This window comes from Elgaria multicarinata, chromosome 6 (assembly GCF_023053635.1).
Source record: "Elgaria multicarinata webbii isolate HBS135686 ecotype San Diego chromosome 6, rElgMul1.1.pri, whole genome shotgun sequence".
Classification (NCBI taxonomy): domain Eukaryota; kingdom Metazoa; phylum Chordata; class Lepidosauria; order Squamata; family Anguidae; genus Elgaria; species Elgaria multicarinata.
In genome coordinates this window covers 58,485,089-58,500,937 of record NC_086176.1, presented here as the reverse complement: position 1 = coordinate 58,500,937, position 15,849 = coordinate 58,485,089, and the positions used below count along the sequence as shown (strand labels likewise).

The following is a 15,849-nucleotide window of genomic DNA, read 5'->3' as shown; positions in this document are numbered from 1 at the left end:
TGTAAAAGTGTGTGCTATCCAAGATTTGTTTTGATATCAACATATTTTAATCATCATCATCATCATCATCATCATCATCATCATCATCATTAATACAGAGCTTTAGAATGTTTAAAGCATTTCATATGCCCAGGCAAGTTCACGTGTAATGCAAAATAAATAAATAAATAAATAAATATGACTTGATGTTATATGAGCAAGCCTCAGGCTCACCTGCTTCCTCCTCCCCTTATGCCTGTTGATTTTCTCCCTGACTTCTAGTTTAGGGCAAACCATACTTCCTATAACATCTGACTGGTTTTGTCTGAAGGTCAAGTACGAATCACAGTTTGCCAGTTTGAAGGCAAACAAAGTCAGGGAGGGGATTGGGGCATGGAAGAGGAAAAGAGGGAGAGAGGGAGAGAGTGGGGAGGATCGCGGACTTACCTACTTCCCCGATCCTCCCTGGGAGTCCAAACGGAAGCATCACATCCTGGAAGGGAAGATGGACGTCGCGCCCGTTGTGCCCGCCATTTTTTTAAAAGACGTAGGAGCTGGAGCGCAACTGCGCTCCAGCAAAACGTAAGTAAAAAAACAAAACAAAAGTCCTGACCCTGCTCCCACACTCAATGTCCCTGGACTTCCCCCTGCCCAGCTCCTTCCCTCTGCTGACCCCCGCTACTCGTAGGGAGGAGGGAAGAATCCGGAACGGGCGCCCACACCGCCCGAGATCCTCATGATTGTCCCGGGACCACAGGTAAAATTGAGATAACTGTGGAATCAGTTATCCCAGGAAAATGGAGAGGTCTTCCCTGCCTGCTCACGGGATCCCCTGAGCGTCATTTCGACACACAGGGATGATCCAGGGGAAAATCCACAATGTAGAAAGGGCCCTAGTCATGGCTGCAGTGACATTTGAACCAGAGACTTCCCGATTGTAGTTCATTTTCTAAGCCTTAAGGCATTACACCACATTTGCTCTTCATGTAAAGGAGTTTTACACACATTTCTCAATGCTTTGTGGGTGCAATTCTGAGGACTGGAGTTGAGTTGTTAGTCTTATTCTCTTACCTGCACAAGTCCTCATATCTGGCATTAGAGCATATCCACCACTGCAACTGCATTCATAGCTGCCTTCTGAATTAGTGCAGTGGGTGTCACAGCCTCCATTCATAATCATGCATTCATCAATATCTAGGGAGTGAATATTCAGGACAGATTATCAGGAATCTTTTGTTCTTTGTGGAGCAACCCATCCTTCCCTGATAGTTCTTTTAAGTTTTTTTTACCAGAAAAAGTTGAGTTTCTATGTCTCCCCCCCTTCTATTCCTTCCCCCTTATCAGCAGATGAAAGTAACCACTTGGGGCATTACTTGGTTTTAGCACGATTTGACATTAAGGATCAAAGTAGAATAAAATGAGAATGTAAAAGACAGCAAAACAAAAGCAGCAATAAAAAGTAATAGCTTAAATCCAATGTCATGTGAGTAGATTTCTGCTTATGCAGCAGGTCTTCCCCTTACTCTCCTTCCCACTGCATCCCCCCTGTGCACTCCCCAAATCTACTCCAGAGGGTCCCCTAATCTCTGCAGGAGATGGGGAAGCGGCAGGGAGAGAGGGAAACTTTTCCACCACTAGTTTTCATTCTGCTAGTGGATTTTTGGAATAGAAAGCTACAATTGGGTGAATTCTATTTACAACTGGGGGGCTGTCCCTATGCGGGGAAAACCCCGTGGTGGCTGTGAAACTGCACTGCATCAGTTATATGATGCAGCCACAGATTCGCAGCCACCGTGGGGCTTTCCCTTGAAACTGCGCATTGAAAAATCAGGGACTTACCCTGACATTTTTAGCGGGAGCCAGGGCAGTATAGCTCTTCCACCATCTGACCTTGCTCCAGGGCTGATCTGGGGGATGGTCCTGGTGGAAGGCAACCAGTGGTTGGTTGCCTTCCACCAGGAAAAGCGGGGGGGGGGGCAGCTCCCATACCCGGATGACCTCCGGAAACCTCGTGCTCCATCCTTGGCGTTGGGATTATTCGACGCCACCTGCATAAGAAAAACTGTGGGGTATTGGGGGAAGGCAGCACCAACTCAGTGCCATGAAGGCAGGGCTGGGTGGATTCCGAAAGGTTCTCTGATTATTAAAATTATTGCTTATGGTTATGAAATTAATGTTCAAAGAAAAGCAAATTGGGAACATTTATGCTAAAATAAAAAATGGATGTCAAATTATCTAATACTTGCCAATGCAGCCTTGTCTGTCTGGGGTGGCTTGATATCCAGGATTACAGGAACACTGATACATCCCAATCATGTTTACACATTTGCCATTTCTGCAAAGGTTATCACTAAGAGAACATTCATTAATATCTGAAAAACAAGAATTGCTTAGTTTATCTACTGCTCATTGTGAAGTCCAGAATATAGGAATGGATAAGAAGCTAGAATTCCATGAAAGTGGGTCCTGATATGAAGTTCTAACCTCATTCTGAATGTTTCCATGTGTCAAAATAATGCTAACATTTCAACAGTGAAAGACTAGCTCTTACGTTTCAGGGGTGATGTGGTTGCCCCTTCCATGTGATCTCCCTACTCTAATGTTACCAGAGTGGTAATATTACAGCCACAGGAAAGCAGCAATCATACTGCTCCTGTAATGCAAGAACCAGTCCTAATATAAATTAAAATGCATAGTAGAGCTGCATTTATGTAGATTACAATATCCAACCACATGAAACCATTTAGTCAGTGGCAAGATCCAGCCAAAAAATCCCTTGATGTTTGCTCACTTTCTACTGAAAATGGCAACCTTCTAACATAGTAAAGGTCTGCACAATTTGTTTATTTGTTTAAATATTTTATCACATCTTTTTGTGGCTCTAGCTGGCTAACAGAACAGAAAATAACACACATACTTAAAGAATAAGGTCAACTGGAATAAGAAAAAGCCCATCAAAACAGCATAAGCACTCATAAGAGCAACAACAGAAGCAGCAACTATAGGTCTTCCAAAACAAATAAGTCTTGAGGTCACAAGGAAGGAGCAAACCTGCATTTCACTGGGGAGAGGATTCCAGCACACTGGGGTAACTGGGGTATAAAATCTGCTCCTTAGTATTCATTCTGCTATATCCCAAAGCAAATGCACTTGGAGTAGCCTGATAACAGATTTCAGTGTGAAGGAATTAAGAAATTAAATCAGTAATTCATATGAGACATGTTCACCTTCATCAGCATCAGTCATGAAGTTATAGACAGTGAGAGGCAAAGTCCCCTTGGCTCAATTTGGAATCAGGTTTCTCAGCAAGTGTTCAGGAAAAAAGTGTCTTGTTTTCCAAGAGTTGTCTTCTAGCTGTAAATGTTTTCAAATGTCCCTCAATTTTTCATGTTTTAGCTAAAGCTTAGGCAGGGACCCATTATATAAACCCACTGATAAAAGCCCTGTTCCCAGTTTTAACTACAATCACTGTGGGAAGGCTTACTAAGGGTACATAAATGGATTCTATGTCATTTATAAATGGATTTATAAATGACATAAATTAGTCATATAGGTTTTGGAACTTCCCTTATTATGGCCAGACATGCTCAGGACTGCATCATTTCCTAGTTCCTAAAGCTCAGGAACTACCCTGCACCAGTTGTTCAGGGACTTCAACATTTCTTTAAAAACTAGTCATTGGGGGCTTTTGCCCAGTTCTGTGTGAGCTATGGTTTAATGACCAGCATAGGCTGCTTGACTGGGTAGTCTGATCTGCTGGTTCACAGAAATCAATGATACTTTCATCAAGCATAAGAGCTTAATATTAAGAACTTCTGCTCATCCATTTTCAAGGCACCCTGCAGAATCTCATTTTACATTTCAAGCCCAAGAATGTCTGCATGAAATTATGCTTGGTTTGTAATGCATTCAAGCAATTCAAGCTACACAAATCCAATTTTGAACCAAGTTATTGCAAACTTAGGCAACATTACTAGTTATAGAACTCAGAATAGGACATTCTCAGGTGCCTGAAACTTACCCACACAATCTTCACGTGATGAAGACAATTCATGGCCAAGAGGACAGTCACACTGAAAGCTTCCTTCTGTATTCACACACTTGCCACCTCTACAGAGAAGAGGGTTACGTTCACATTCATCTATGTCTGAAAAGAAGATAGGGGGCATTTTTAAGGGATAATTTGAGATGAAGTAAAATATTGTCAACATCTGGAAGTAATCAGGAACTTATGCCTATTTGAGAAGGAGATTGATTCATAAGAAAATGTCTACTTATCTCCTTCAGTTTTCATAATAAATAAAACATAAAACTGTATTGTATACAAGAAACTAGGTAACTTGTTCATCAGTGAGGGCCCCATAAAATCATATGTATGGTTTTTACAAAGAAATGTCAACACATAATACACACGGAATTGTTTGATTTGCAATTTCTAATGCTCTAATATATACTAGCATATATAAAAGTTTTCTCCCTCACATTATATACAAAGAGACTCATTTTAACAAACAACTACAAACAATAAAAGAGAGAGAAAGGGCCACAAGTTTCTCACACTTAGTATGGTATCTTTTGCTGCTCCTGCCATGACCCTGACCCTGTTCAGACCACACACTAAGCCATGGTAGTTAAGCATTTTGAGCTAAACATTATGTGCTCATGTTGTGTGAACCATGACTTAGCACATCTTTTTAACAGTTCCTAACCGTGGTGGCTACATAACCATGATTTAAACACATTCACTAACCATTTGCTGCAAAATGGTTAGCAGCCTAACCATGGCTTAGCGTGTTGTCTGAACAGGCCCATTGAAATAATATGTCATTTATATGCCTTAGTTTGTACAAATTTTAGATTAATTGATTGTAGCTTATCCTAAAACATATATGCAATGCTGTATCTAGTTTCAGTATAAAGGGGTTCCACTAGCCTCACAGCTTACTTTGCATTCATAAAGAGAGAGCTGTTTTATTAAACTTGATATACCTGATTGCTGAATGCAAACACAAAATGGTATGAAAATGTGCATATATCATGGATTTCAAGCTCTGAAATGTGTATGTTGTATGTGCCCTAAAACCTTTATCACTTACCCATGCAGTTCTTCATCATCATAAATCCACTTTCGTAGCCCTCAAAGCACTCACACTCAAAGCTGCCTGGAGTGTTGACACAGGTACCACTTCCACAGAGATCAGGTGAGATATGGCACTCATCAATATCTAGTTTCAGAAACAAAATGCCAGAGAAAATGTATACTGACAAAATCCAAATAAATTAGCCTTTTCATTTAATAATTTGCAAAGCTGACTGGCATCAGGGATCCTATAGTTATTGCAATTGGCAAAAAGGCTGATGAGGTTTGAAACTACAAGTTGATAACTGAGATAGTAAAGACATATGCACTTTTGTAACTAGCAATTTCTACAACTATTGACAGGCTATAATGTTCCTTGTGAGTACTTCCTGTAGAAACTTTCCCTAGGGTTATTTTGAACCTTCTCAGTGAGCAGAGGACCCCTCCACATAAAGAGGCTATCAGGGAGCCCCACTGCAGACCTAGGGTGCTGCCTCCTGGGTGGAAGGCAATGATGTAAGCTTTCCAAATGGATATCCCTCCAGGCTCAGCAGACACAACTGAGCTAGGTCTGCTTAGAGCTTAATGACATGCATTAAATGTATAGTATGCAGATAATGCTGCTGTTGTTTTTTACTTTACTTAGGACCCTGATCAGACCACCACACATGGATAAGGAAGGTTCAAACCTTCCTCACAGGCACTCCTCCTTATCAACTTCTCCTGTTTCTATTCCCCGTGTGCTTGTGTGTGTGAGAGGATTTAATGGGGGGGGGGCAGGGGGAAGAGCTGGTAGTGTATATTTTAACCTACCCTACCTGTATGTGGTGAGGGGCCCATGACCCAACTTGGAGGTTAAAATGGTAAGGGTCAGCTGCAACCAACATATTTAATGTAGCATGTAGTTTAGCTCCCTGGGTACTGTACCATCCATGACCAGGCTTAGACCACATCCTGGAACTGGAAATAGGCTAGTGGAAGGAGTGGTGGCAACTGAAGGACAAAGGTGTTTGCATTTGGAGCAGAGACAAAGTGATTCAATACCTAAGGCTGAACTGATGTTGGTAGTTGCAGCCCCACCCCCTTTCAGCCCATTTTCATGGCTTTTCTTCCCAGAATTATCCCAAAGTCATTTGCCCCGATGCACTTCTCTTTGGAAGAAGTACCAAAGGTCTCATCCTTTTACAGAACTGCTGACTTGAGTAACAGGAAGTGGGCAGGAGAGTTTCTTTGAGCTGTAGCTTGAGTATTACTGAGGCCTACCTCTTCCATGGTGCCTTGTGTCTTCCAGAGCAACTGATTGGGCAGGAACGGGGCTCCATGGAAGCCACTAGACCCCAATTGTTCTCTTGCAAAGAGAAGACCATTGCTTGCTTGTTGCTCCCCTTTCCTGCCCTTCCTAGCAGGAAATAGAATGGCTAAATTGGCCTTCAGCTCCTTCCCAAACTGACTGGAGAAGTGAAGATGAGCAAAAGTTCTTAAAAGTGCTTCAAATGTTTTGTCGCAGTTTAGTAGGCAGGAAAGGCAGGCTCCCTGTGGGCAACCTTCAAGGTTTCTTCAGTGCCTCAGCCACCAGCTTCTGTACTGTTCTGGTCTGGGTGAAAGAAAAGGCAGAAGGCCTAACAGGGGCAGTGTTCAAAGCTTTTTCCTCATTTTCCCGTCTGTGTGTTTGCAATTCTAATCCCTTACTAAGGATTATGGGCAAAGTATGTGTGGAGGGTGGGGACAAAGGATGGGGAAAATCTACAAGGAATTAAAGTAAAAAAATAAAAATTCAAAGTTCTGCTGAAGATAAGAGTGGAGCTTTATAAATAAAAAAAAACCTTTCCTGCCAAAACCACTGGACTTGGAGTTCTTCCTCCAATCAGAAGATTGACCCTGCCTTCAAGACAGGAACTGTACTATGCCAGAGTTAAAGGAAGCTTTCTTAACACCTGGGAGGGAAAAGGCTTTGGATAATATTTTCCTTCCCAACTTTCAGAATTGCTTTAAGCTTAAGAGTTAAATTGAGCAAGTGCATTTCCCATCAATGCAATCATTATAAAAACAAGGAAATCACCAGCTATAGCAACATTGACATCCCAAAAAACTTGATTCGCATGCCTTACCACCCACATTTTATATTGCACTAGCACATTCAATTTCCACAGTTCCAGAACAAACGTCTTTTCACTTTTAATGTTCAGCCACCCACAGTGCACATAACCATTCATCATAGTTGTAGAAAGTCTCAAGCTAAGCCCCAACCTCAGATTTTCTTAGGTGCTAAAGAATGACTTTTCTTTTTACAACAATGCTCGACATTGATTTATTTGGACAAGATGGGGCCATGTTTGATCCAACTGGCAATTTAGATAACTCGCATTTTCCAATGCCTGTGTGAATGATATCCAGTGTGTTTGAATGTAGTTATGCTGACAGTGGATGTACAAAGCCTGGAACACCATTGATACTAATAGTACTAGTAGTAGGTATTCTTATTTTAAGAAGTCATTCCAAACAACCCACTGACAGAAAGTTTCTGATTATTTCTTTCATCCTTGCATATTGTTATGAAAAGATGAGAGCTGCATTAACGTTTACAAATCCAGGATAGAACATTACAGAGTAATAGATCAGGTCCAGTCTTGAGACCCTGGAGAAGACTAGACTGAGCATTCTTGGACTATGAAGTTTTAAAGTTTCGAGCCAGAACAAAGTAACTGTAATAAATTTTGCAATGATGTCTAGAGAATAACATGCGTCACTTAGAGCTAGATAATTTATTTTTTAGGTAATTAAAACAAATTTCCTTGGGAGCAAGAAACAACGGATTATCAGTGCTGGTTCTAGGTTTTGGGGGACCCTTGGGTCAAATTCTTTTATAATTTGTCTCTCTTTCTGCAATCCCACCTCCCCCTTCTCATCTGGGCCTTATCAGCACCATCTATTAGAGAGAGGACTAGACACGCAGAAGTGTCTTGGTTCCAGGTATGGGCAGTGCGCCACTACTGGGGTATAGCCTTCAGCAGCTGCTGAACTGGTGCCTGACATCAGTGCTGCAGATTGTACTGGTTTCTGAACAGACAGTAGCAGGAAGGCTTTCCAGTCTTCTTTCTTTCTTTTATGAAAAAAAGCCACGGAGGTCTCCAATTCTTCTCAAAACCACACACACAGCATTTCATTTATGTACAACATACTACTACTACTACTACTAATAATAATCATTATCATTATTATTTCTATACTGCCCCATAGCTGAAGCTCTGTGGGTGGTTTACAAAAGATTAAAACCTTAAACATTAAAAATCGATATAGAAGAAATCAATTTACAAATTTTAAAAACATAGAAACAGACAGCCTACAAAGACAACACGCATTTAAAAACAAAATTGTTGAGGAGCGAATTTTGTCCAGAACAACATCTGGAAAGAATTGAGTTGCTGCACCCCTGCCATTCCTTCACTCACACTCACAGATTGTTGCGGCTGCTTTTCATTTTTTAAAGAACACATACATAACACGGGACTGTTACACATGTTTGTCATGCAGCATCTTGTTTGGCCTTTGGATGACTATGAAAATTCGACCCATCAATCACATGTTTAAACTGAATTTATTGCAAAGTCATTGCAGTCTAACAGTAGTGGTGGAGAGTTCCTAATCAACCAACCATTCAAAGTAATGAAAAGCAGCCATGGGATGCAAACATGAATGCTATGCAAGCTACATTTTGGGAGGCACTCGAGCCTTTCCTGACATTTATGAATTAAGCTTTAGGGAATCCCATCCCAAAGTTACCTGTACAATTTCTCTCCTCCATATCTAATGCAAATCCACTGTTACATCTACATTTGAAGCTTCCAATTGCGTTTCTGCATTTGCCATTTGTGCACATGCCAGTGAACACTTTGCACTCATTTATATCTGTAAAGAGAAAACAGATAAAATATGCATACATGTTTTATGGAATATGTGCACATTTATCAAACAAACAGTTCTGCCTCAAAGATACTATTTTATCTAAGTTGGGGTGGGCAATCTTTTCAGGGTTGAGGGCTGCATTCCCTTGGGAAAAAGTGGCAGGAGACCGCACACTGGCGGTGATGGTCAAGGTCAAATCCAAAAGCGGAAAATGTCAAAGTCAAAAGTGGGTGAGGGCATCCTTTTTCTCTCCCCCTCATTCATCCACCATCCAATCATTCACTATTCCGTTCATATTCTCCCTCCCTTTAACGCTCCCCACTCTCTCGCACATACATCCCCTATCTAAGGAAAGTAAAGCAACATCCCTCAAAATCCCCCTTTACTCTCTGCCTTCCATTCTCTCTTTTACACCCTTACTTATAGTGACAGCTATCCATCTTCCCCAATCCCCAATCTCCAAACTTTCCTTCCGTCCACACCCTCCTATTCCCACTTTCCCCACGATAAACACACAGCTTCGTTCAAACACTTTCTTCCCATTCAGCTGCCCTTCCATGATGCATTGAGAAAAAGAGGTTTCTAGTAGGCAAAGAAACTGAGCCACTCACGAGATCCTCCCCTTTGTCCAGGTGCGCATGCCACATCCCGGGAGGAAAGAGGAATGTCGCACCCGCCATTTTCTTTTTCCTTTTTTTATAGAAGGATGAGTGCATGTGTGCTCCAACTAAAAGTGTGTCATTGTTTTTTTAAAAAAAAAAAAACGCTCCCCCCCCACCCCTGATGAGCATGGAGTGCCTAAAGAACTCCATGCACTGTGTCCAGTTTCCGCATCCTCGTGTTTACTCGCAAGGAAGAGGGACGAAGCCGGAACAGGCACCCACACCTCCTGCGGTATCAGGATGATCCCGAGACCATGGGAAGAATTGTGCTAAATGGGCTTGCTGATATCCCTGGGAAATGGAGGGATCATCCCTCCCTGATCCCGGGATCCCCTGTGCTTCATCTGGATGCACAGGGACGATCCCCGGGATAACGACTGGTCTAGACATGCCCATAGAGAGAGTGAGGCTAGATAGAAACACGAGAAGCACAGGTACATAAGCTTTCCATCCCATGTGTTAGAGGAGAGCCTGCATACCATGTGCACAACAAGGCATAGGGAGAGGCTGGGATCTCTTGAGCCCTATGAGGATCACCCAATAAGATTTTTCTTCAAGGGGATGTTAATTTGCAGTATCTACTTTTGGTTTCGTTGCAGAATTAAGACACCAACTCTACATGAGTTGTATGCCATCAACCCATAAATTACCCTGAGTAGGGAATGACAAGAACCCACAAAATGCTTTGTGTAGAAAAGCTCAAGGAGCAGCTACTATGCCCACCTCAACAACAGACCCCAGAGTGTCATCTATTGGATGGCAGTTCTATATATGGTAAGTTATAAATCTAAGAAAAGAAATTGTAACAAACAATAAACATATAGTGGCCATATGTATAAAGTTATACAGAAATATAATTCATGTTTTATTTTGATCAAACAAAAATGACTGATATTGTTCTTTATATAATTAATGTTATTTTACCTTTATAAAACGGCCTTCCAGTTAAAATATCTCCTCGGTTGGAAAAGCCTGGTCCTCTGGGACATAATGCTTCATACTCCTTTGTGCCGGGCTTGGGACATTCCTCACAATCTGAGCCCCAAGCAGCACCTACAGCACAGCAGCAGGTGTCCATCCGAAACTTTCCAGGGACAGGTTGAACACACTCATCTTCATCCCACTTCAGGTAGCATTGCTCCATTCGGATATCTACGCATTTTATGGAAAGCAACACCACATATTGGTACATAGGAAACCCAATCCTAAAATTTCCACATCCCCAAGTATGTGGCTTATCCTGAGCTTTCCAACCTCTGGCTTTCTGTCACCTCTAATGTTTTAGAGGTGACAGAAACTAATGATAACATTGTGATACAACAGCAAAAGTATGTTCTAAACACTTATTATCTACAAAGCCAACACTATTTTTATAGATTATAAAATTGTACCCAGGATCAGTTGAATGCTTGGACATCTGCACCTAGTTTTTCTTCCTCTCTCATAATACTAGAATCCAATGGGGTCATCCTATGAAGCTGATTGTGGGAGATTCAGAACAAATAAAAGAGTGATGACAACCAATTTGGATACCTTTAAAAGAGGTTTGGAGAAATTCCTGAAGGAGAAGGCTATCAATAACTACTAGTCCTGATGGTTATGAGCTACCTCTAATATGTCCTGTTGGTCCCTGGCCAACAGCTAGTTGGCCACTGTGTGACAGAATGCTGGACTAGATGGACCCTTGGTCTGATCCAGCATGGCTCTTCTTATGTTCTTATGACAGTGCATCCATTTAATCCAAATGCCCCGAGGCATTGGTCTAAAGCCTGAAAATTTCATATCATTTGGATTTAAAATGTCAAAGCTATAGTCAGAAAAAACATGGCGGGTGTTAATTGAAAAATATGTTCTCTGGAAAACAAAGTGCAATCTGAAAAGTGAATGAACTAATTTCAGGTTAACAACATATTAACAAAAGTTTTATGAAATAAATGAATTACTAAATAATTTTACATCCAAAAAATGAATGTTAAAATTATTTTTCTAGTGCACATCCCTAGTATGTAAGGCATTTAATCCAGATTTAGCTTGAATTTACACACCACGACACTGTCATATTATTTGAGTTCGTAGCATTGCATGTGTGTGTTAATTCTACATTACAGTTTTATATAACAATCTGCAGAGGAAGGATTGTCAGTGTGACAGAAAAAATGTAGACTCATTTATTTGTATTTATTTAGATAGTATTTATCCTGCTTTCCCATACCTAGAATCTGTAAGATGACTAATACCCTATTTCTTCGATTCTAAGATGCACTTTTCCCCCCATATAAACATCTCTAAAAATGGGGTGCGTCTTAGAATCGCAGGTGTGTCTTAGAGGGTTTTTTTCTGTTGGTGGTACTGAAATTAGTGTGCGTCTTACAATCAATGGTGTCTTACAATGGAAGAAATACGGTAGTAAGATCATAAAAACTATGGGCAACCACAATAAAAACATATGAAACAGATACAAATGTACAAAAATCAAAAAACAGTAACTTATTAAACTATTTGGAAATAAATTTCTGGCTCCATAGTACCACTTGGCAGGAGAAGAGCTGTAAACCCATCTCCTTTTGAAGAAAAGATGGACTTCGTAATCCTGATAAATTATTTGTTCAATTCATATTTTAATACAAATGAATCTAATTCACATTTCCTGAATTAATATATGAAACAGAATGTAATTATCCTTCAGTTTTCACATTTCTCTGAATTTTGCAATGCAGTTACCCAATAAAATGTATACAAAATGCATACATTAGAGAAAATTGCATACAACAAATGTGTACATTAGGGGAAATTGCATACAAAAAGGCATGTATAAGGCAAAAAGGTTTCCAAAAATGTATGTATTAAAACAAATTTTGTATAAAACTGCATTTAATTGGGAGAAATTCATATGAATTATCATGCAGACTTTTAGCCAACAACTTTGCAAACTGATGTGGAAATGGGCTGAACAATCTTGTCCTTCAAAAATGCAAACGTTTATAGAAAGCGAAATAGATAGATTTGTCCCACTCTAATATTAACAAGTCTTATATTACATTAATAGTCATTTCCCCTCTAAGATAAGCAGTCCTTCTAGGTATCCCAATTCAACAAAGTGCTCAAAAACTAAGCTCATCATTTTTATTGTTATTACTTTTCCTGAGTGCATCTTTTCACTGTTGCATAATGAGTAGTTTGTAAATGTTATTTTGTTGTATTTGGGGGGAGGGGCACAGCTTTGTTTCATTCTCTTTTGGCTGTAGCATTTTAAAATGGATTCAATATGTCTACAGTTGCTTCACAAAATACTGGAATTTAATAAGGACAAATCTATTGTGAAATTCTTAGAAGAAGTGGATGGAAAGTACAATTGCAAATAAACTAATAAAAACAAAAGGAAAACCCCACGTAGAGCCTTCAAATTTTACATACTCCCAAATATGAAAACAGCTGGAACGTTAATAACACTTGAACCTCCTAGACTCATGCCACTGCATGTTTTTTGGGGGGTGGTTTTTTTTTTAGCATTTCTGTCTGAAAAATAATGCTACTCTCCCACGCACACTTGTTTGGAAGTAATTTCTACTGAACAAAGTAGGACTTACTTTTGCATAAACACGATAGGAGTATGCTACACATTTTCTAAAAACTAAAACTGCATGCTATTATTTAAACATATTCTAGGTTGCTCTTCCAAAATAATATGTACTTCTCTATGGAAATATTTCTCTACAAAGAAATGTGGGTATATTTTTTCCTCTGGAAGTCTGTTTTATATAGACCATTAACCAAAATCTGAAATAAAAACTTATGAAATCTACTTCTGCTTTCTTTTGGTTGTTGCCTCCTCAGCAAATATGAATCCAGGTTTATGTATAATTTGTATTTTCACAGTGACTGGGTTCACACAACACAACAGCCCACACTTAAGGTTGATTATGGGTTGACTGTGGGTTGTCGTTGAACCATGGGTTGTTGTGTTTTGTGAGCCCAGCTGTGCAAACAACTCGCAGATCACAACCCAACAACATGCCATGTGTTACCTTCCTGGGTTGTTTGTATTTAACAAACCATGGTTTGATCTTGGGTTAGAGGCACATGGAGGTGCCAGGACATGTGGAGCCCTTAGTATAAGGTTAATGGTTAAAATGGCTCTAAATCAAGCATATAGCTACATTTGAGTAGTGAGATATCTTGAGTGCTCACCTAAACACACTCTGCCTGTCCCATCCAGTGTCAGGCCGTCAGGGCACTCGCATTGAAAGGATCCTCTGTTATTGACACACCGTCCATTGGGGCACACACCAGGGAACACATCACACTCATTTACATCTGATATAAAATATAAATAAACAACTATGGTCTATGCTTATTTTAGCAAGACAGGTACAGTCTACACAGGATATCTAAAAACAGCAAGACATTTTTATTTATATAACCAAATTGCTCCAACCAAGGTAATATAAGAACATTGCCATATTGGATGAGATCAAGGAACTGCATTATGAAGCATAAAACCAATTATTTCATTCATTTATTACATGTTTATATCACCCAATAGCCAAAGCTCTCTCAGCAATGTACAAAGATCATATTTTTCTTCTCTGGCAGCCTTCTTTACATTAAGACTGAATCAATGACTGATAAGAAATCATATTTAAAATAATGCATAAAAATGAGGAAGGCTATAGAAGGGAGCAACAAAGATGATCAGAAGGTTCAAGGTTATTGCAATGTGCTAAAGAGGTATTACTCCTGATGGTCCTATCCACATCTTAAAACCTCCGGGCTTTCAGTGATGACAATCATCAGAAAAAAATCTGGTTTAATGTTCTAATATGAAGAATACAGAACATAAGAAAACAACTATCTCACAACTAGAACAAGTGCAACATGTAGAACAAGTGCAACAAGTGTGAACATGTAGAACATTTTTATTTTGTCCATGAAAATCACTGTGCTAATAGCAAAAAGTAATCTTACCTTCACAGGAAACACCTTTGACTCTTGCATATCCTCTGGGGCATGCTGTGTCTATTCAAAAATAATTATATAATACTTATTTCAGAAGATGATAGCTCAAAGTATACAAAATTAAGTTCCCCATTGCCAGAAGTGTGACAAAGTAAACACTTAGTGAGTGATTATGGAGGGAAAGGGATAGGAACTGAAACTGACCATCCCTCCCACCAAAACAACACAAGCTATATGGTCTAACTGATTTCAATCCAATAGAATCAACTCAAGAGTGGGGTGCACAATCAGGATTCTGTGTGTAGTTTAAAAGTTGTACCCAACTTAGGAAATGAGCGCAGTGCCCCTTACTGGATTTAGACAGTAACCAAACAGATGGCCAACTATCAACTTTGATTGAAATCACCTGTTTAGCTGGTGGAGGGAAGAATCCAGGCACATGCTTCTCCCACTCACAGCTGATCAAAGCGAACAGGACTGAACATCTATTTGACATAGAAATCCTCACGCACAGCTGTGCAAAAAAGATGAGAGGACTTGGACCTTAACGTTTTGGGTTGTTTGAATCCCAATGTGAAATTTGGGATTAACCTCTTTCCCACATCTTGTTCATATTAGCCTGAACAGGTGAGTCAACATCTTGTTCATGGCCACCACAGAGTTCTCCCTCATGATCACATAATATACCTCTCATAACACAAAGAAAAGCCTCCACCTTAAAGCTTGGGCAGGTTGGTATAGGGAGAGGTACTTCTTCAAGTATTTGAATCCCAAGCAATTTAGGGCTTCAAAGGCAAGTACAAGCAGCTTGGATTGGGTTCAGGAGCAAATAGACAACCAGAGCAACTCCTTCAGAAGCCATGTAATAGGATTACATCTGGCTGTACCAGTTAATATTCTGGTACCTGCACTTTGCACTAACTGCAGCTTTGCACTAACTGTAAAGGGCAGCCCCATTACAGAAATACAATCAGGGTGTTCTTAGAGCATGGATCACCATGGCCAAGCTACTCCTATCCAGGAACAATCATAGCTGGCAAACCTGGGAAATGGTCCTCTGAACCACTGAGATTGCCTGGGCCTCAGGTGACAAAGCTGGATCAAGGAATACCTCCAAGCTACATATCTGCTCTATCAGGGGCAGTGCAACCTCATCTAGAATAGGCTGCTTACCCATTTTCTTTACATGAGAACTACCACTTATAAAGCCTGCCTCTTTCTGAACAGTTACTGAACAGAGGTCCTGCCAGGTTTGAGGAGGCCCTGGGC

The 15,849-nt window shown here is 40.2% G+C and overlaps 1 protein-coding gene across 1 annotated transcript in view; it reads right to left on the bottom strand.

Moving 5' to 3' along the window:
- Positions 1-15,849, bottom strand: part of FBN2 (fibrillin 2) — a 186,613-nt gene that overhangs the window by 59,931 nt on the left and 110,833 nt on the right. The window contains exons 22-29 of the mRNA XM_063129462.1: positions 14,590-14,640; positions 13,813-13,938; positions 10,549-10,776; positions 8,840-8,965; positions 5,076-5,204; positions 4,001-4,126; positions 2,226-2,351; positions 1,051-1,173 (exon numbers count right to left, since the gene is read on the bottom strand). Of these exons, the coding sequence (XP_062985532.1) occupies positions 1,051-1,173; positions 2,226-2,351; positions 4,001-4,126; positions 5,076-5,204; positions 8,840-8,965; positions 10,549-10,776; positions 13,813-13,938; positions 14,590-14,640 (1,035 nt within the window). The remainder of the gene's footprint in view (positions 1-1,050; positions 1,174-2,225; positions 2,352-4,000; positions 4,127-5,075; positions 5,205-8,839; positions 8,966-10,548; positions 10,777-13,812; positions 13,939-14,589; positions 14,641-15,849) is intronic.